Source organism: Notechis scutatus, chromosome 4 (assembly GCF_049901735.1).
Source record: "Notechis scutatus isolate UNSWTSFEM ecotype Mainland chromosome 4, rNotScu1.2, whole genome shotgun sequence".
In the NCBI taxonomy this organism is placed as follows: domain Eukaryota; kingdom Metazoa; phylum Chordata; class Lepidosauria; order Squamata; family Elapidae; genus Notechis; species Notechis scutatus.
Window position 1 is genome coordinate 10,251,636 of NC_142012.1, and position 14,756 is coordinate 10,266,391.

A 14,756-nucleotide genomic window follows, 5' to 3' on the forward strand; every position below is an offset into this window, starting at 1 on the left:
ATAGATACAAACTCAAGGTAAACCACACCAAATTTGATTGCAGGAAATACAACTTCAGCAACAGAGTGGTCAATGTCTGGAATACTCTACCTGTCTCTGTGGTTTCTTCCCCAAACCCCACAAACTTTAACCTTAGACTGTCTATTATTGACCTCACCCCTTTCCTAAGAGGTCTGTAGGCAGCGTGCATAAGCGCACCAACGTGCCTACCGTCCCTGTCCTATTGTTTCTTTTATTTTTCTTATATGTACCCATTTCATGTATTCATAACTATGTATAAACTTATACCTATTATCTTGTAAGCGATTGACAAATCAAAATAAATCAAAATAAATAAAAAATAGTTTAATGAAAAGAAGAACTAGGGATGACATGGTAGCAGTCTTCCAATATCTCAGATGATGCCACAAAGAAGAGGGAGTCAAACTATTCTCCAAAGTACCTGAGGGCAGGACAAGAAGCAATGGGTGGAAACTAACCAAGGAGAGAAGCAACCTAGAACTAAGGAGGAATTTCCTGACATTTAGAACAATTCATCAGTGGAACAACTTGCCTCCAGAAGTTGTGGATGCTCCATCACTGGAGGTTTTTAACAAGATACTGGACAATCACTTGTCACTGTTGTGGCATTTCAAGGAGAGCTTGTGTGCGGTCTTTGTAGAGTCACAGTGATACTTATCTTTTTGGAAGGGAACTTAGTGATGGAACGAGTGATAAAATAGGATTTTAAAGACTGTGTCCTGGGGGGTGGGGGGGAAAGGCCATCTCTCCCATCTCTTCTCTGGGTATCATTAAAAAAACAAACCAGCTGATTCTAGTTATCTTATTGTAATGCTCAATTTCTCTGCAGGGTGAAGAATTATTTCATTTACCAGGCAAATGCTGCCCTGAATGCATTTCAAGAGGGCCCCCCTCGTTTACAAGGAATCTACCAAAGACGTAAGTAGCTTGCTGATTTAGCACATGTAGAGTTGCCAAGGCAGATGTTGGCTAGGGAAAAAAATATATATTCAGTAGCATGGAAGCACGTAATAAATGTTGGACATTGGACACTCTTGTTGTTGTGCCATATCAGTCATGGACATTTATTTATTTATTTATCTATTTATTTATTTGTCAAACATGTACAGGATAACAAGTATAGGTATAAACATAAACATGAACAAAGGAAGTAAATACGGATAAATGGAGACAGTAAGACAGGGATGGTAGGCGCGCTGGTGCGCTTATGCATGCCACCTTTAAGGACCTCTTAGGAATGGGGTGAGGTCCACGGAAGAGAGTTTGAGGTTAAATCTATGAGGGGTTGAGGCTGTAACCACAGAGTCAGGTAGGCGTTCCAGGCGTTGGCCACTCTGTTGCGGAAGTCGTATTTTCTGCAATCGAGTTTGAAGCGGTTTACCTTGAGTTTGTATCAGTTGTTTCCCCGTGTATTATTGTGATTGAAGCTGAAGAAGTCATTGACGGGCAAGATGTAATAGCAGACAATTTTGTGAATGATGCTTAGATCGGACCGTAGGCGGCGCAGTTCAAGATTGTCCAAGCCCAACATTTCAAGCCTGGACGCATAAGGAATACTATTGTGAGTAGAGGAGTGGAGTACTCTTCGTTGGCGTTCATGTTGGCGATCCTATTTTTATCAACAGCCACATGGAAAAGTGCTGCTGAGTAACCACTCCCTTAGAAAGTGGTTCTTCCCTTTGGAAGCCCTGATGTTCTTCTTCTGCCTGGATCTTGTTTGCCTTCAATCTTACCTTGGAAGATTAAGTGAAGGATGCCGTATTTTTCCGGGTGTCGCATCCCATGTCCAAAATATTCTAACATTTGCTTTTTTATGGTTCTGATGATTTCCCTTGGCTTTCCCAGTGGCCACTGACATCTTACAAATGTAGACATTTGTACTACAAGGTTGTAGTTTGCGCAGAAGTAGGCAACTCCACAACCTTCAAAGATTTTTTGACTTTTATCAGCTCCAGTCAGCAAGTCCAAAGTAAATTCAGGCTGGGTATTATGGAAATTTAAGTCCAATATATCTTGAAGCATCGGATTAAGGAACATTAATATATCCCAAAAGCATATCAAATGGTCATTTATTGCATCCTTCTGTCCAAACCTGGACTATTCCACCTGACTGACTATCTACAGTCAATCTACAATTGAGCTCAAAATTTTCATTGCTAAGCAAGACAGCCATTAAGTGAATTTTGCCCCATTTTATGAACATTCTTAGCTGTTCAGTGAATCACTGCAGTTGTTGAATTAGTAACACAGTTGTCCTGTGAATCTGGCTTCACCATGGACTTTGGTTGTCAGGAGGTCCCATAACCAGGGACACTGTAACCGTCATAAATATGAGTCAATTGCCAAGCCTCTGAATTTTGATCACAAGTCCATCGGGATGCTGCAAAGGTCATAAGTGTGAAAAATAAGAATAGAATAGAACAGAATACTTTATTGGCCAAGTGTGATTGGACACACAAGAGATTTGTCTTGGTGTAAATACTCTCAGTAAACATAAAAGAAAAGATACATTTGTTAAGAATCAAGAATCATAATGTACAACACTTAATGATAGTCATAGGGTACAATCAGCAATCGAATCATACTAGGAAACAGTCGATATAAATCATAAGGATACAAGCGACAAAGTTACAGTCATACAGTCACAAGTGGGAGGGGATGGGTGATAAGGAGTGGTGAGAAGATTAACAGTAATAGTAGTGCAGACTTTGTAATAGTTGAACAGTGTTGAGGGAATTATTTGTTTAGCAGAGCGAAGGCATTCAGGAAAAAACTGTCCTTGTGTCTAGTTGTTCTGGTGTGCAGTGCTCTATAGCGTCGTTTTGAGGGAAGGAGTTGAAACAGTTTATGTCCGGGATGTGAGAGGTCTGTAAATATTTTCACAGCCCTCTTTTTGACTCGTGCAGTATACAGGTCCTCGATTGAAGGCAGTAATTGTTTTTCCTGCAGTCCTAATTATCGTCTGAAGTCTGTGTCTGTCCTGTTGGGTTGCAGGACCAAACCAGACAGTTATAGAGGTGCAGATGATAGACTCAATAATTCTTCTGTAAAACTGGATCAGCAGCTCCTTGGGCAGTTTGAGCTTTCTGAGTTGGCGCAGAAAGCGCATTCTATGTTGTGCTTTTTTTCATGATGTTTTTGATGTCACTTTTTTCAGTGCCGTTGTAAACTTCGGTCATTGAAAAAATTGTTGTAGGTTGAGGACTATCTGTAGACTGTATGCATACAGCTTGGAGTTTTGCCTGGCACCACCTGTGAACCAAGAACAAGGCTCAGGCAAGTTAGGAAATTTAATAATCTCAGCCCACTCAAGTTCTGCATCATTTTACACTTCAAGGATATTTTCTTTTGCAAAGGGACAGGAAAAAAAAAAAGAAAATATTTTTGACAGCTAAGTGGGCCTTCGAACCGGGAAAGGAAGAAGCTGGAACTAAAGATTTAACTAAATTGGATTAAAATATTTTGGGAATAAACAGGCATAAAATAAAGCTGGACTTAAGATTGTCAAAAAATAATAATAATAAAGTTTACAAATTGGAGACTGGACTGTGCTGGAATATTGAGGTTCGAAAAGCCCTAAATTAAAAAATAGGGGGAAAAGGTGAAGACTTTGTGTAATGGAAAGTGCCACCTTTTGACAAAAAATTGAGCTCAAACAAAAAGGAAAGCATCCTGTTTCTGAATGAACTTGTGTGGATATAACATTAAAGAAATATTGAAACAAAGTAAGAATCTTAGAAATTGAAAGCAGAACCAGAATAAAGAAAAAAGCAAGGAAAGACTCACTGTGGGATTGATTGATGTTTTTGGTATAGACCCTGGGCTGGAATAACTGAGAACTTTAGAAAATTGAAAGAAGAAAGAAGGAAAGTAAAAGTGGGTTTTTTTTTTGTGGACTTTTAACGATCAAAAAATATAAGAGTGTGTAATGATGATATCTCTTTGGGAATTAAAAATGGAACTTAAAAGTATGAGAGAATTATTACAGGAAAGAGGCGAATCACTTTGCTCTGTGTTAGAAAAAATGGAAATGGCAATTGAAGAACAAGAAGAAAGAGCTTCAGAGGAGGAGGAATCGATTCAAGGAGAAGGCATTTTAAATAGACAATTAACACAAAGAACACTACAAAGAAGTGGGGAAAGAAGGAAGGTTAAAAAGTTGAGATTTAAGAAGGCAATCAAAAGGGGGAATACCTGTGAAGTCAGGAAAGACAGAAAGACCCAGCAGAAAAGGGGAAAGGAAGGTATTAAGAAAGAGAGGGATATAAACTGGAATGAGAAAAGATATGGGGAAAAGAGGGGAGGAGAAGCAGTAAGAAACAGGTGCATGAAATAAAGAAATATGGAGACTTCCGTTTGTCGGCTTCGCGAGCGGCAGGGATTTTGCAAGCTGCGCGATCCCTGCCGCGCTAGTCGTTTTTGGGGCTCCGACCCAGCCGGTACGGAGCTAGGCGCCTGCAGGGGCAGCTGAAGGTGGGGATCCGGAGAAGGGTTTGGGTGCTGCAGACCCCTCCCTGGCCGGCAGAACCCCCTTTTCCCAGGATGTGCAGCGGCGGTCCGTAATGGCCGCCACAAAGAAGCTGGCAGCCGGGTAAGAATGCGCAGGAGGAAGTGGAGAAAGTGATTGAGAGGAGAAAGTTTTTCTTGGTTCCTAGGACTCTAAGACATATTTAATAAAATTCCTGAAAAGTATGACTTTCTGAATAATACCTGCCAGAAGAGGAAAAAGCGGCTGCTTGAAGGTGCTGAAAGGATAGCTTTCCTCTTTTCCTACGGAATAAATAACTGGATATTAAGAAACCTATTTTTTAGGTGGAAATTGGTTTTAAGCTTAATGAGTGGGAAGAGAGAGGATTAAAAAGAAAATATTTGTATGCTAAGATTTGTTGGAGCAGATGCCTTAAGGATTTGAAGACTAGAATATATTGTAACAAGACTTTAAACAGATTTGGACTTTCTTTCTCTTTGATTGATATCACCCCAGAAGGAGAAAGTGAGAACTCTGCCTTGGTTTGGACTGATTGATAACTTTGGGACTGTTTTATCTTTTTTATTTTCTTTGAATATTCTGGTTGTTGTAAGAAGAAAGAAGGAGAAAAGAAAAGAAAAGATTCATAATGGCTCTTTCTGTTGAGGAACTAAGAAATGGTGTGGAAGAAGCTTTCCTTTTCTTAGAAATGGCGCTTACTAATTATCAACAAAAATTACAACAGATGAAGACAGCAGAGGAACAAGAAAGAAAGGAAGGAGCCATCTTTAATGAATCTCAGAATTTGATCCAGAAAAAGGAAGAGAGAAAGAAAAGAAAAGAAGAGAAAAGAAGAAAACTAAAGGATTTAAGGACTTAAGATCTAAAAACATTTAAGAAAGGGAAAAATAAAAGTGCAAAACCAATATGATGATTGTAAACAAAGGGGAAAAGAAATACGACAGAGAAGGGAAGCCGGTAAGGCAGAGGCTAGAAGAAGGGGGTAGAAAGGTTTGTTGGGAAAAGAAAGAAAGGGAAAAGGTGGAGAAAAGCTACAACGTTTTGAAATTAAATGGAAAAAGGAATTTTTTATGGATAATGGATAAACTATAATTTTTTTTTTAAAAAAAAGATTTTGCAAGGTACATAAGATGAGATGGTAGTATTGCAATGGTTTAAGAGTTGATAAGAGATTAAAATGTTAAAATGTTTAAAAATGATTGGTTTTAAAACTTAATAATAGGAGAGGTTTAGAATATTGTTTTAATTAAAGAGTTTAATAAAATTATGGTATTGATGTTATTATAAAATTTTTATTATAGTATTTCTTTTTAATATTTGGATTTATTCTCTAATTATGCACTTAATTATGTTGGATGTATTAGTTAGATAGAATGTGCCAAGCAAAATCTGATTGGGTATTAGATATTATTTTAAAGATTAATTTGATTAACTTAGGGGGAGATAGAAAGGCATCATACTCTGATTAATGATTTCAGGAGAAACTGATTTTCTTTTTTTTTTCATAAGGGATGAGACAAAGGGATGATAAAAATGGACAAAAGATACAAATATAATGATTTAAACTAAGATGATTAATTAAGGTAGAATTAAGAAGTGTGAAATATGTGGAGAAGTTAATATAGAAGGCTTAGAATGGTAAATAAAATAAGTAATGATATGTAAGTTGAGCATGAATATAATTGAAGTCCATGAAGAGAGAGACACCTGGGTCCAAGTTACTTTCCAAAAAGATATTTTTTTATGTTTTGTGTGTTGTGTGTATATGTCTTTTTGGGGGAGAATTGTAAAAACTTGTAGAAATATAGAATGAGAATAATGGTAACTAAGTCAGAAAGAAACAGATGGAATAATAATAATGATATTGAATAAGAGTAAAGAGAAGTAAAGAGAAATTGAATAAGAGGTTTTGGTATATTATATGGAAATGGTTTAAAACAGAATCATAATTTATCTGACTTGTTAAATTTACAAGGGAAAAAGGTTTAAACATGTAATGAATAATGATAATTTGTGTGTTTTAAAAATTAATAAAACTTGTTTAAAAAAAAAAAAAAGAAATAAAGAAATATGGAAATAGTAAAATGTTGAAAAGAAATTGTTTTTTTCCAGAGATAATGGTTGATGAATTAAAAAGGGAATCCTGCAGGGTGACAAGGGGTAATAAGAATATTTCTGCAATTAAAAATATTTAGAAAATAGGGTAATATAGATACTGATAACTCTTATTAAAAATCAAGGGGGGAAATATGCTGCGGAATCCAAGTGAAAAGATGTAATGATTATTATTGTAACTTCTTAAAAATAATGGTTTATTGGGAATTAAGATGAGGAAATAAAGGTATATTTTAATCATTGAGGTGTCACACTTAAAACAGTAAAAGGGGGAAACCTATACTTTTTTTTTTTTAGTGTTAAAATTTGTATTAATCTAGAATTTATAAAAAGAATGTGTAATGGAAAGGGAATATGACAGACTAAAGAAGCAACTAAATTAATAAGTTAATATAGACTATTAAAAGCAAGGAGAGACATTGGTAACTATTATTATTATTATTATTATTATTATTATTATTATTATTATTATTATTATTATTATTATTATTATTAGGCAAACACATATTGTTTATCTTTATTTTTAAAATAAATATTAAAGGATTATATTTGAAATAATTGAAATGAAACAAAAAGATGTTTCAATTGAGATTAATGAAAGAGGCTAGAATTAATGTGTTTTGTTTCTCTCCTTATTGAAAATTTGGAATGGAAAAGGTAATAATAGAATTAAGTAGGCATATATGAATCTATAATTGCTGTCATATTTGTATGTAAAGGTGATGACCCGGAAACATGTTGTCCACTAAAAAAAGAGATATTTTTTTTTAATGTGAAAAACTGAATAAAGTTTGTTAAAAAAAAAAAAAAGGACATTTTCTTGTTCTCCGGGCTATGCATGAAGCGTTGAAAGCTCTACTCGGCAGAATACAAGTTGCGGAGAGCAGATTTCACAGAATGAAGCTAATCACATTTGTAGATTTGTAAGTTTTGCTCCTCCCAGGCCAGTAAGTCTGGCATTTAAAATCATTTGCTTGCTCTCTTGGAGTAGCAGAATCTGCCTGCTTCATGCTGTTAGTACAGGATTGTAAAACAGCATTGCAGAGCTAAACACAATCCCTGTGCTCTCCAAACAGGGAGTTTATATTTCTGGATGAAACCTGCCTAGCCGTACTATTATGTCTGTCTGCAAATTTCCTGATTTTAGAAACAATCATATACATCCAAATGAACTTGTCCTCATTTGTAAGGTTGAATCAGTGGTGGGATTCAAATTTCTTTTACTACTGGTTCTGTGGGCGTGGCCTGGTGGGTATGGCGTGGCTTGGGTGGGCATGGCCTGGTGGGCGTGGCAGGGGAAGGATACTGCAAAATCTCCCCACTCCAGGGGAAGGATACTGCAAAATCTCATTCCCTTCCCACCCTACTAACCTGCTTTCCAGCTCCGTTCTCCTGTGCAGGGCAACCAAAGAAGACTCAGCGGATAAGCTGGGACTCAGAAGGCAGAGAATAGAGGGAGGCGGGGCCACTCAGAGGGGGTATTCTGAACTACTCAAAATTTCCACTACCGGTTCTCCAAACTACTCAAAATTTCTGCTGCTGGTTCTCCAGAACGGGTCAGAACCTGCTGAATACCATCTCTGGGTTGAATAGGTAACACAGGCGTGAACGTTATAATTTAAACAAAATTGATTCCGTGTGTGTGCGTGTGTGCTTATATCGATTGCACTGTTTGCAGACATTTGGTTGTACAAATACAGCTGCTAACGTTGTTATTCCTTGGTTCCAAATTAGTATAATGCAGATATTTAAGATTAAAAAAGTGCTGTAAAAGATTATGGAGCAACGTAAGCCCACTCGATCAAACCAGCAACGGAGAGTAAACTTTTCAAAATATCTCTTAAGACCTATGCCTGTGCCTTGGAGAGGTACTACTAGAAACTTCACGTGGCCTTCACATTATCCCTCTGTTGAGCTGGGTCTAGGGAGGCAGAGAATAGATGAAGGCAGGACCAGTCAGAAGTGGTATTTGCTGGTAACGTTGTTATTCCTTGGTTCCAAATTAGTATAATGCAGATATTTAAGATTAAAACTGGTTCTCCAGGACTGGTGAGAACCTGCTGAATACGACCTCTGATGTACAGTTTGCTGCTCAGGAGACTGAATGATAGTCAATAGAATTGGAAAACTGTGATAAATCGCAGCCTCTATTTTTTTCTTTTCTTCATGCAGAGTGGTGAAAAATGGAAGGAAGGCCTGTGCCGTGAATGTGAATGCTTGGACTCCAAAGTAAACTGCTATTCTCAGTCTTGTCCGACGTGTCCCACAGGAACTGTGGCTATGGCTGTGCACGGAGAGTGCTGCCCTCAATGCAAGCCAGGTATTTGCAAAACAGGGCTTTTGCTTTTGAGGTGTCTAGTCTTAACATATTTATTCCTCTTAACTCAAAAAAATTTTGTACTTGGAAAATTTTTAAGGGTGTGTGTGTGTGTGTGTGTCCAACTTTAGCAACTTTTAAGACCTGTGGACTTCAACTCCCAGAATTCTCCAGCCAAGAAAATTTAAAGAAACATGTCCATGAGGATCCCAGAAATCTCAAACTTGATTTCAAGGAGATGTAACGATCCACTTCTTGTGATGGAATGTAAAGATGAAGGAGAAGTGGGGGGAATATTGACAGTAGCACTGTGGCTTCCTAGGGAGGCAGCATAACCCAGAGAGGGGCCCAAGACAAGAGGCTACACAGTCCTGAATTGGATGGTGGGGTGAGAAAAAGGTACAGAGAGTAGCCACAGCCTGAAATCTCTCAGGGTATGTCTACTATTTTGGAAGGTTATAACTTTAGTCTGGCAAGATTCTGTCCGTTAAGTGTAAGCACTGGGTTATCATTGGGGATTGGGCCTGACACTTCTTTTCCTGTATTGTTTCTATAAGTAAGTAGTGCTCTCTTTTCTTGCAAACGTTTCAGTATCCAAACTAAGTAACCTCATCAGGGTAGTGCTAGGACTAGTACCGATGACCTAGTTTGGGTAATGAAACATCTGCAAGAAGACAAGCAAACCTCAGAGAGCACCAAGGACCCCTCATGTCAACCGTGAGCTACAAATATATAGAGTAGAATAGAATGGAAAATAGAATAGAATAGAAAATTAGAATAGCATAGAGTAGAGTAGAATAGAATAAAATAGAATAAAATAGAAAATAGAATAGAACAGAATAAAATTCTTGATGGATCAAGCGTGATTGGACACAGAAGGAATTTGTCTCTGTTGCGGAAGCTCTCGGCGTACATATAAGCAACAAGTGATAAATCCTGATCATAATCATCATACAATCATCATAAATTTCAAGGGGGGGACTAACCTGGTGGAGAAGAGGCTTGCTTGTCCTTTTTTTTTTTTTTTGGTTGTTTGCCATGCAGCAAAAGCATCCTTCTACCTGAGCAGGTGAGCCCATCCTGCCCTTCCTCACCCCCAATAAAGTTGTCTCATTTTCATGATAGGTGACTGCCATCCCGATTGCTTGACCTGCACCCGGGCGTTTGATCGTTGCGATGCCTGCCGAGAGTCCACCAAGTTTCTCCTGAACGGGCGTTGCGTTGATAGCTGTGGGGTTGGCTTCTATCCAGATGGGGGCCTTTGCCTGGGTAAGATTAGCCTCCAATCTGCTTTGTGATATTGAAGCTTCTTGCTCTGTAGGTGATGCTGAGACGTTTCAGAAGATGGCCCGTGGCTTCTGGGTGTTAAAGGAGATAAAATTATTCGGAAGATGTGTGTCTTTCAAAAAGAACCCTTTCATTGCTCCGTTTCTCCTCTAAGGGAGCTCCCACAAGGCAGTGAAGGACCAGCCTGTAGTGCCTCTGTCAGCAAAAATGAGGCCCTGCCAAGCCCGTTTTTGCTGGCAAAAGGTTGCAGGAGACCATCCCAGCCGAAAATGGAGCTCGGGAGCCCATTTTCTGTGGCAGAGCGCTTGGCCACCACAGGTGCCCCCGACACAAGTGATGTCAAGTTGGGTCCGCCCACCCTGGCCACACCCACCTTGGCCCCAGAGGTCAAATACAACCCTGATGCAGCCCTCAATAAAATCGAGTTTGACACCCCTGTCCTAGCGTATTCCCGCAGGTACAGGGTCCGCTTTTTGGATCCTTGACCTCCACTTTCCACGGTCAGCTGCATCTCCAGAGCGCAGACCCGCAGCTTGCATATCTTTGTTGGTGGTGTCTTGCCATCTCTGTTTTGGGCGCCTGCGAGGTCACTGGCCATTGACTTCTAGTCGGTAGGCAGTCTTGGCCACGGTGGAAGGTGGACATGTCCATACCAGCTGAGCCGGCCTTCTCTCCTCTTCTCTGTAATTGGTGCCACACCAAAATGATGTCGAATGGTGTCATTTGTGACGTGGTCGAGAAGGGAGATGCCCGATATCCAATGGAGCATTTGCATTTCCATGGCATGGAGAGAGCTTTGGGTCCCTGTTGTTGCTGCCCAGCATTCAGTGCCATACAGTGCAACAGGGCGGATGGTTGTCTCGTAAATCTTAGATGTAAGGCGGGTTGGCCTTTGTCTGTCCCACAACATACTGGTGAGTTCTTGCCAGCACATCCAGGCTGCATTCATCCTAGCTCCCACCTCGCCATTGGGGTCGCGATTGGAGGTGGGATCCCAGATTCTGAAAAATGTCCACCTTCTTTAGGTTTTCTCCCTTGATTTGAAGACAGTTCAAAACAATCAACATAGCAATACATGAGGTAAAGGTTCTCCTCGCACATACGTGCTAGTTGTTTCCGGCTCTAGGAGGTGGTGCTCATCTCTGTTACAAAGCCGAAGAGCCAGCGCTGTCCGAAGACGTCTCTGTGGTCATGTGGTTGGCAAGACTTAATGCCGAAGGCGCATGGAACGCTGTTACTTTCCCACCAAAGTGGCCCCTATTTTTCTACTTGCATTTTTACATGCTTTCAAACTGCTAGGTTGGCAGGAGCTGGGACCAGTAAACGGGAGCTCACTCCATTACGCGCTGCTAGGGATTTGAACCGACCTTTCTGGTCGACAAGCTCAGTGTCTTAGCCCCTGAGCCACCACAGCAATAGATAGAAAATCTTAAGGCCCAGGATAAAATATTTCAAACAAACAGCATAATCAGGAAGATTAATCCTCACAAAAGCCTGATGGAATGGCAATAATAACTGATTGTCTGATTTCAGTTAAATCAAATCAATATTTATTGCAGTCATAGGCCAGTGTACTGTACCAATCTTCAATATACACTTGGCTTGTCAGCAATACGTTTTCTTTTTTTCCCTTTTTTTTTTTTTTACTGGTGCTAATACCTGAGGGATGTTTGAAATCCCTGATCAGCAACTGGCAAGCTGCATCATGGATCCCAAAGATCTGACTCAAAAGAAAATCAAATTCGAATCCGTTTTTTACAACCTTCTTTTTCTTTTTGTTTGTTTTTTCTTCCCCGCCTCGGGCAGCTTGTAAAGAGATGTGCTCAACTTGTACTAATAAATTTGGATGTACTTCCTGCCAAGCTTCGCTGCATTTGAAGGATGCTCAGTGCGTGACGTCATGTGGGGAAGGGTTTTTCCCGGGACCTCTCCAGTGTACAGGTAAGAAATACCTGTGCTAGATAATCTGAACTCTACCCATCTCCGAACAGAAAAAATGAGGTCAAGGAGGGGTTGAATAACAATGAATGAGATTGCAAGAAAAGATAATGCAAAAATCTACATGCTTCCTTGTTAAATTCTTAGCACAATGCTCAATGATGGAGCTCCTATATCAGGCTTGATATAAAGTGCTTAATAGAACCAGCCTATCTCATCTGTACCTTCCCCTAAATTCTCTTTAGCTAGAATAGAATAAAATAGTAGAGTAGAGTAGAGTAGAGTAGAGTAGAGTAGAGTAGAGTAGAGTAGAGTAGAGTAGAACCGGACAGGACTGGACTGGACCGGAATAGAAGTAGAAGTAGAAATAGAAATAGAAATAGAAATTAGAAATAGAAATAGAAATAGAAATAGAATACTTTATTGGCCAAGTGTGATAGGCACAAAAGGACTTTGTCTCCAGTGCATAAACTCTTAGTGTAGCCGCAAAACAACACAGTAATAATAATCATAATTATGATACCAATAAGAGAAGATAGTGAACAGATGAGAAAGATAAAAGTAATACTGCCATACTACATGTGTAAATATACTGTACTTAGACATAAAACAATGGTGTGGGAATTAGCTGCTCAGCAGAGTGATGGCAGAAGATAAAAAACTGCCTGTGTCTTTTTTTTGGCATGCAATGCCCTGTAGCAGGCTCCTAAGGGGACGAAAAGAAAATTAATTAGTTAATTTAGATGAAAGAAAAGTTAATTAGTATTAAACTGATTTCCATTAAAGGAAAAACACTTTTGAAACCCCGATCAAGTCGGTGCTAGCCTCTTCAAAATTATTCTAAAGCTATCTAGTGCAGGAGAAAAAGAGCGTGTGGGGGGTAGGTGTCAGAGACCCCACCGTTCATCATTTCATTTCGCACCAGCCATTTTATCAACCTTGCTAAAAGATTAGATTTGGTCTTCTGGCATTCAGACAGTGGACTCACCACGGCCTTTCATTGGGGTGACCCAAATTCTTTTGGCCTGAGTTTGCAAAAGCTTGCCAAAGCTTGAACAGACATAACTCATTTTCACTGGAGGCTTCTGGCATCCTAGGAATGTCAAATAGGTTTTGGCAAGGGTTAAGATGAGAGGAGGGGAGATAAAGAAGCAGCGGTTTAAAAACCAGGACACTACAGGACTGGAGACAGGAAACAGGACAGAAAACAGGGGAAGCTCAATTCAAAGTCAAATTCATATTTGCTCACTTTAATATTGTGCATGATACTGTCTCGTGTTTGTCAATTCCCTTTTTAATAATAATTTTATGAAACATTACAGTTCAGAAGGTAAAAAGTAATGCAAACTAACCAAAGGAATAAAAGAAAAAATAGGGCAAAAAGGAACAAGAAAAAAACAAGAAAAATAGAAAAGAAAAAAAATAAGAATATGTTTAAAAAGTTATTATAAATAATTTCCCCCTTCATCACAAGTATAAATCATTTTAGTAACTTAACTCCTAACAAATAACCTCTTCTTCCCATATTCCATCTGTAAATATATCCTTAAGGCCTCCTCACTGTTCAGTCCTGATACTAAAAATTCATTAAATAGTTGTTAAGAGATAACAACGTATCTGTTTTAATCTTGATCAAATAAAACAACTTTATATTCCTTTCCCTTTTAACAATCTTGATCTTTAATCCTTCAAATATCCTAGAAGTTGATTTCTTTCTATTTTTCCTTTATTCCTTCTCAACAATTTTTAAAAAATCTTCAAAATGTAACAAGTGTCCTTTGTAAATCCAATAAAGGAAAGTTATCCAGATCAATTGCTTGCTTTATTTGTATATCCCTTTAAATTATTAAGACATCAGCCGGTTTCATATGTACAGTATATCCTGTGTAGAACCTTTCTCTTGTAGCCTGTCATATTTAAAATCATTTTCAGATCAGTCTTATAAAACCTATACACTCTTCCATAATATGTTTTAAACATAGTCTATCTATAATGGCAAATTAACTCCTGGGTCCAAATATGGTTCAAGTATCCCCAATGTTAAAATATTTTGCTCCATTCTGCATAAGTAAGTCAAATTCATGTTTCCTTCTCCTTTAATTGTAATCTTCTGTTCCTTTTGATTCCCTGTGCTATCCAGTCTTCAGAGTCCCATTCTATCATGTTTTTTTAAAATTTAAAACAAAAGCATTTCGTTCATGGGGAAGAGTCTTATAATTAATTTCAACTCTTATTTCAAATCCATCTCGATCCTTAGTCCATTTGTAACTTTCCAAAATCAATGTTCAGGTTGCTGTTTATTTAAAAAAAAAAACCTTAAACTTAAATTGGATTAAGGATTGAAGGAAATTTACCTGGTGCTGTCTAAAACTTGTCAATCCAGATTCCTACTTGCTGAAAAATTGCCAACAAGCAATTGCCAAATGTGGTTAGGAAAGAAAAAGCTGACCATGGTTTGAACAAGATGGTGGTTGGCTCCCAGGACAAATTGTCCACAGACTTACAGACTTTATTTATTTATTTTTTATTTATTGTATTTATTTATTTGTCAATAGCTTACAAGATAATAAACATAAGTATAAATACAGG

General features: G+C 38.5%; 1 protein-coding gene across 1 annotated transcript in view; it reads left to right on the forward strand.

The window, feature by feature from the left end:
• Window positions 1-14,756, forward strand: part of FRAS1 (Fraser extracellular matrix complex subunit 1) — a 419,940-nt gene that overhangs the window by 157,492 nt on the left and 247,692 nt on the right. Inside the window, 5 exon segments of the mRNA XM_087962750.1 lie at window positions 851-905; window positions 908-939; window positions 8,798-8,945; window positions 10,068-10,211; window positions 12,036-12,170. Of these exon segments, the coding sequence (XP_087818876.1) occupies window positions 851-905; window positions 908-939; window positions 8,798-8,945; window positions 10,068-10,211; window positions 12,036-12,170 (514 nt within the window).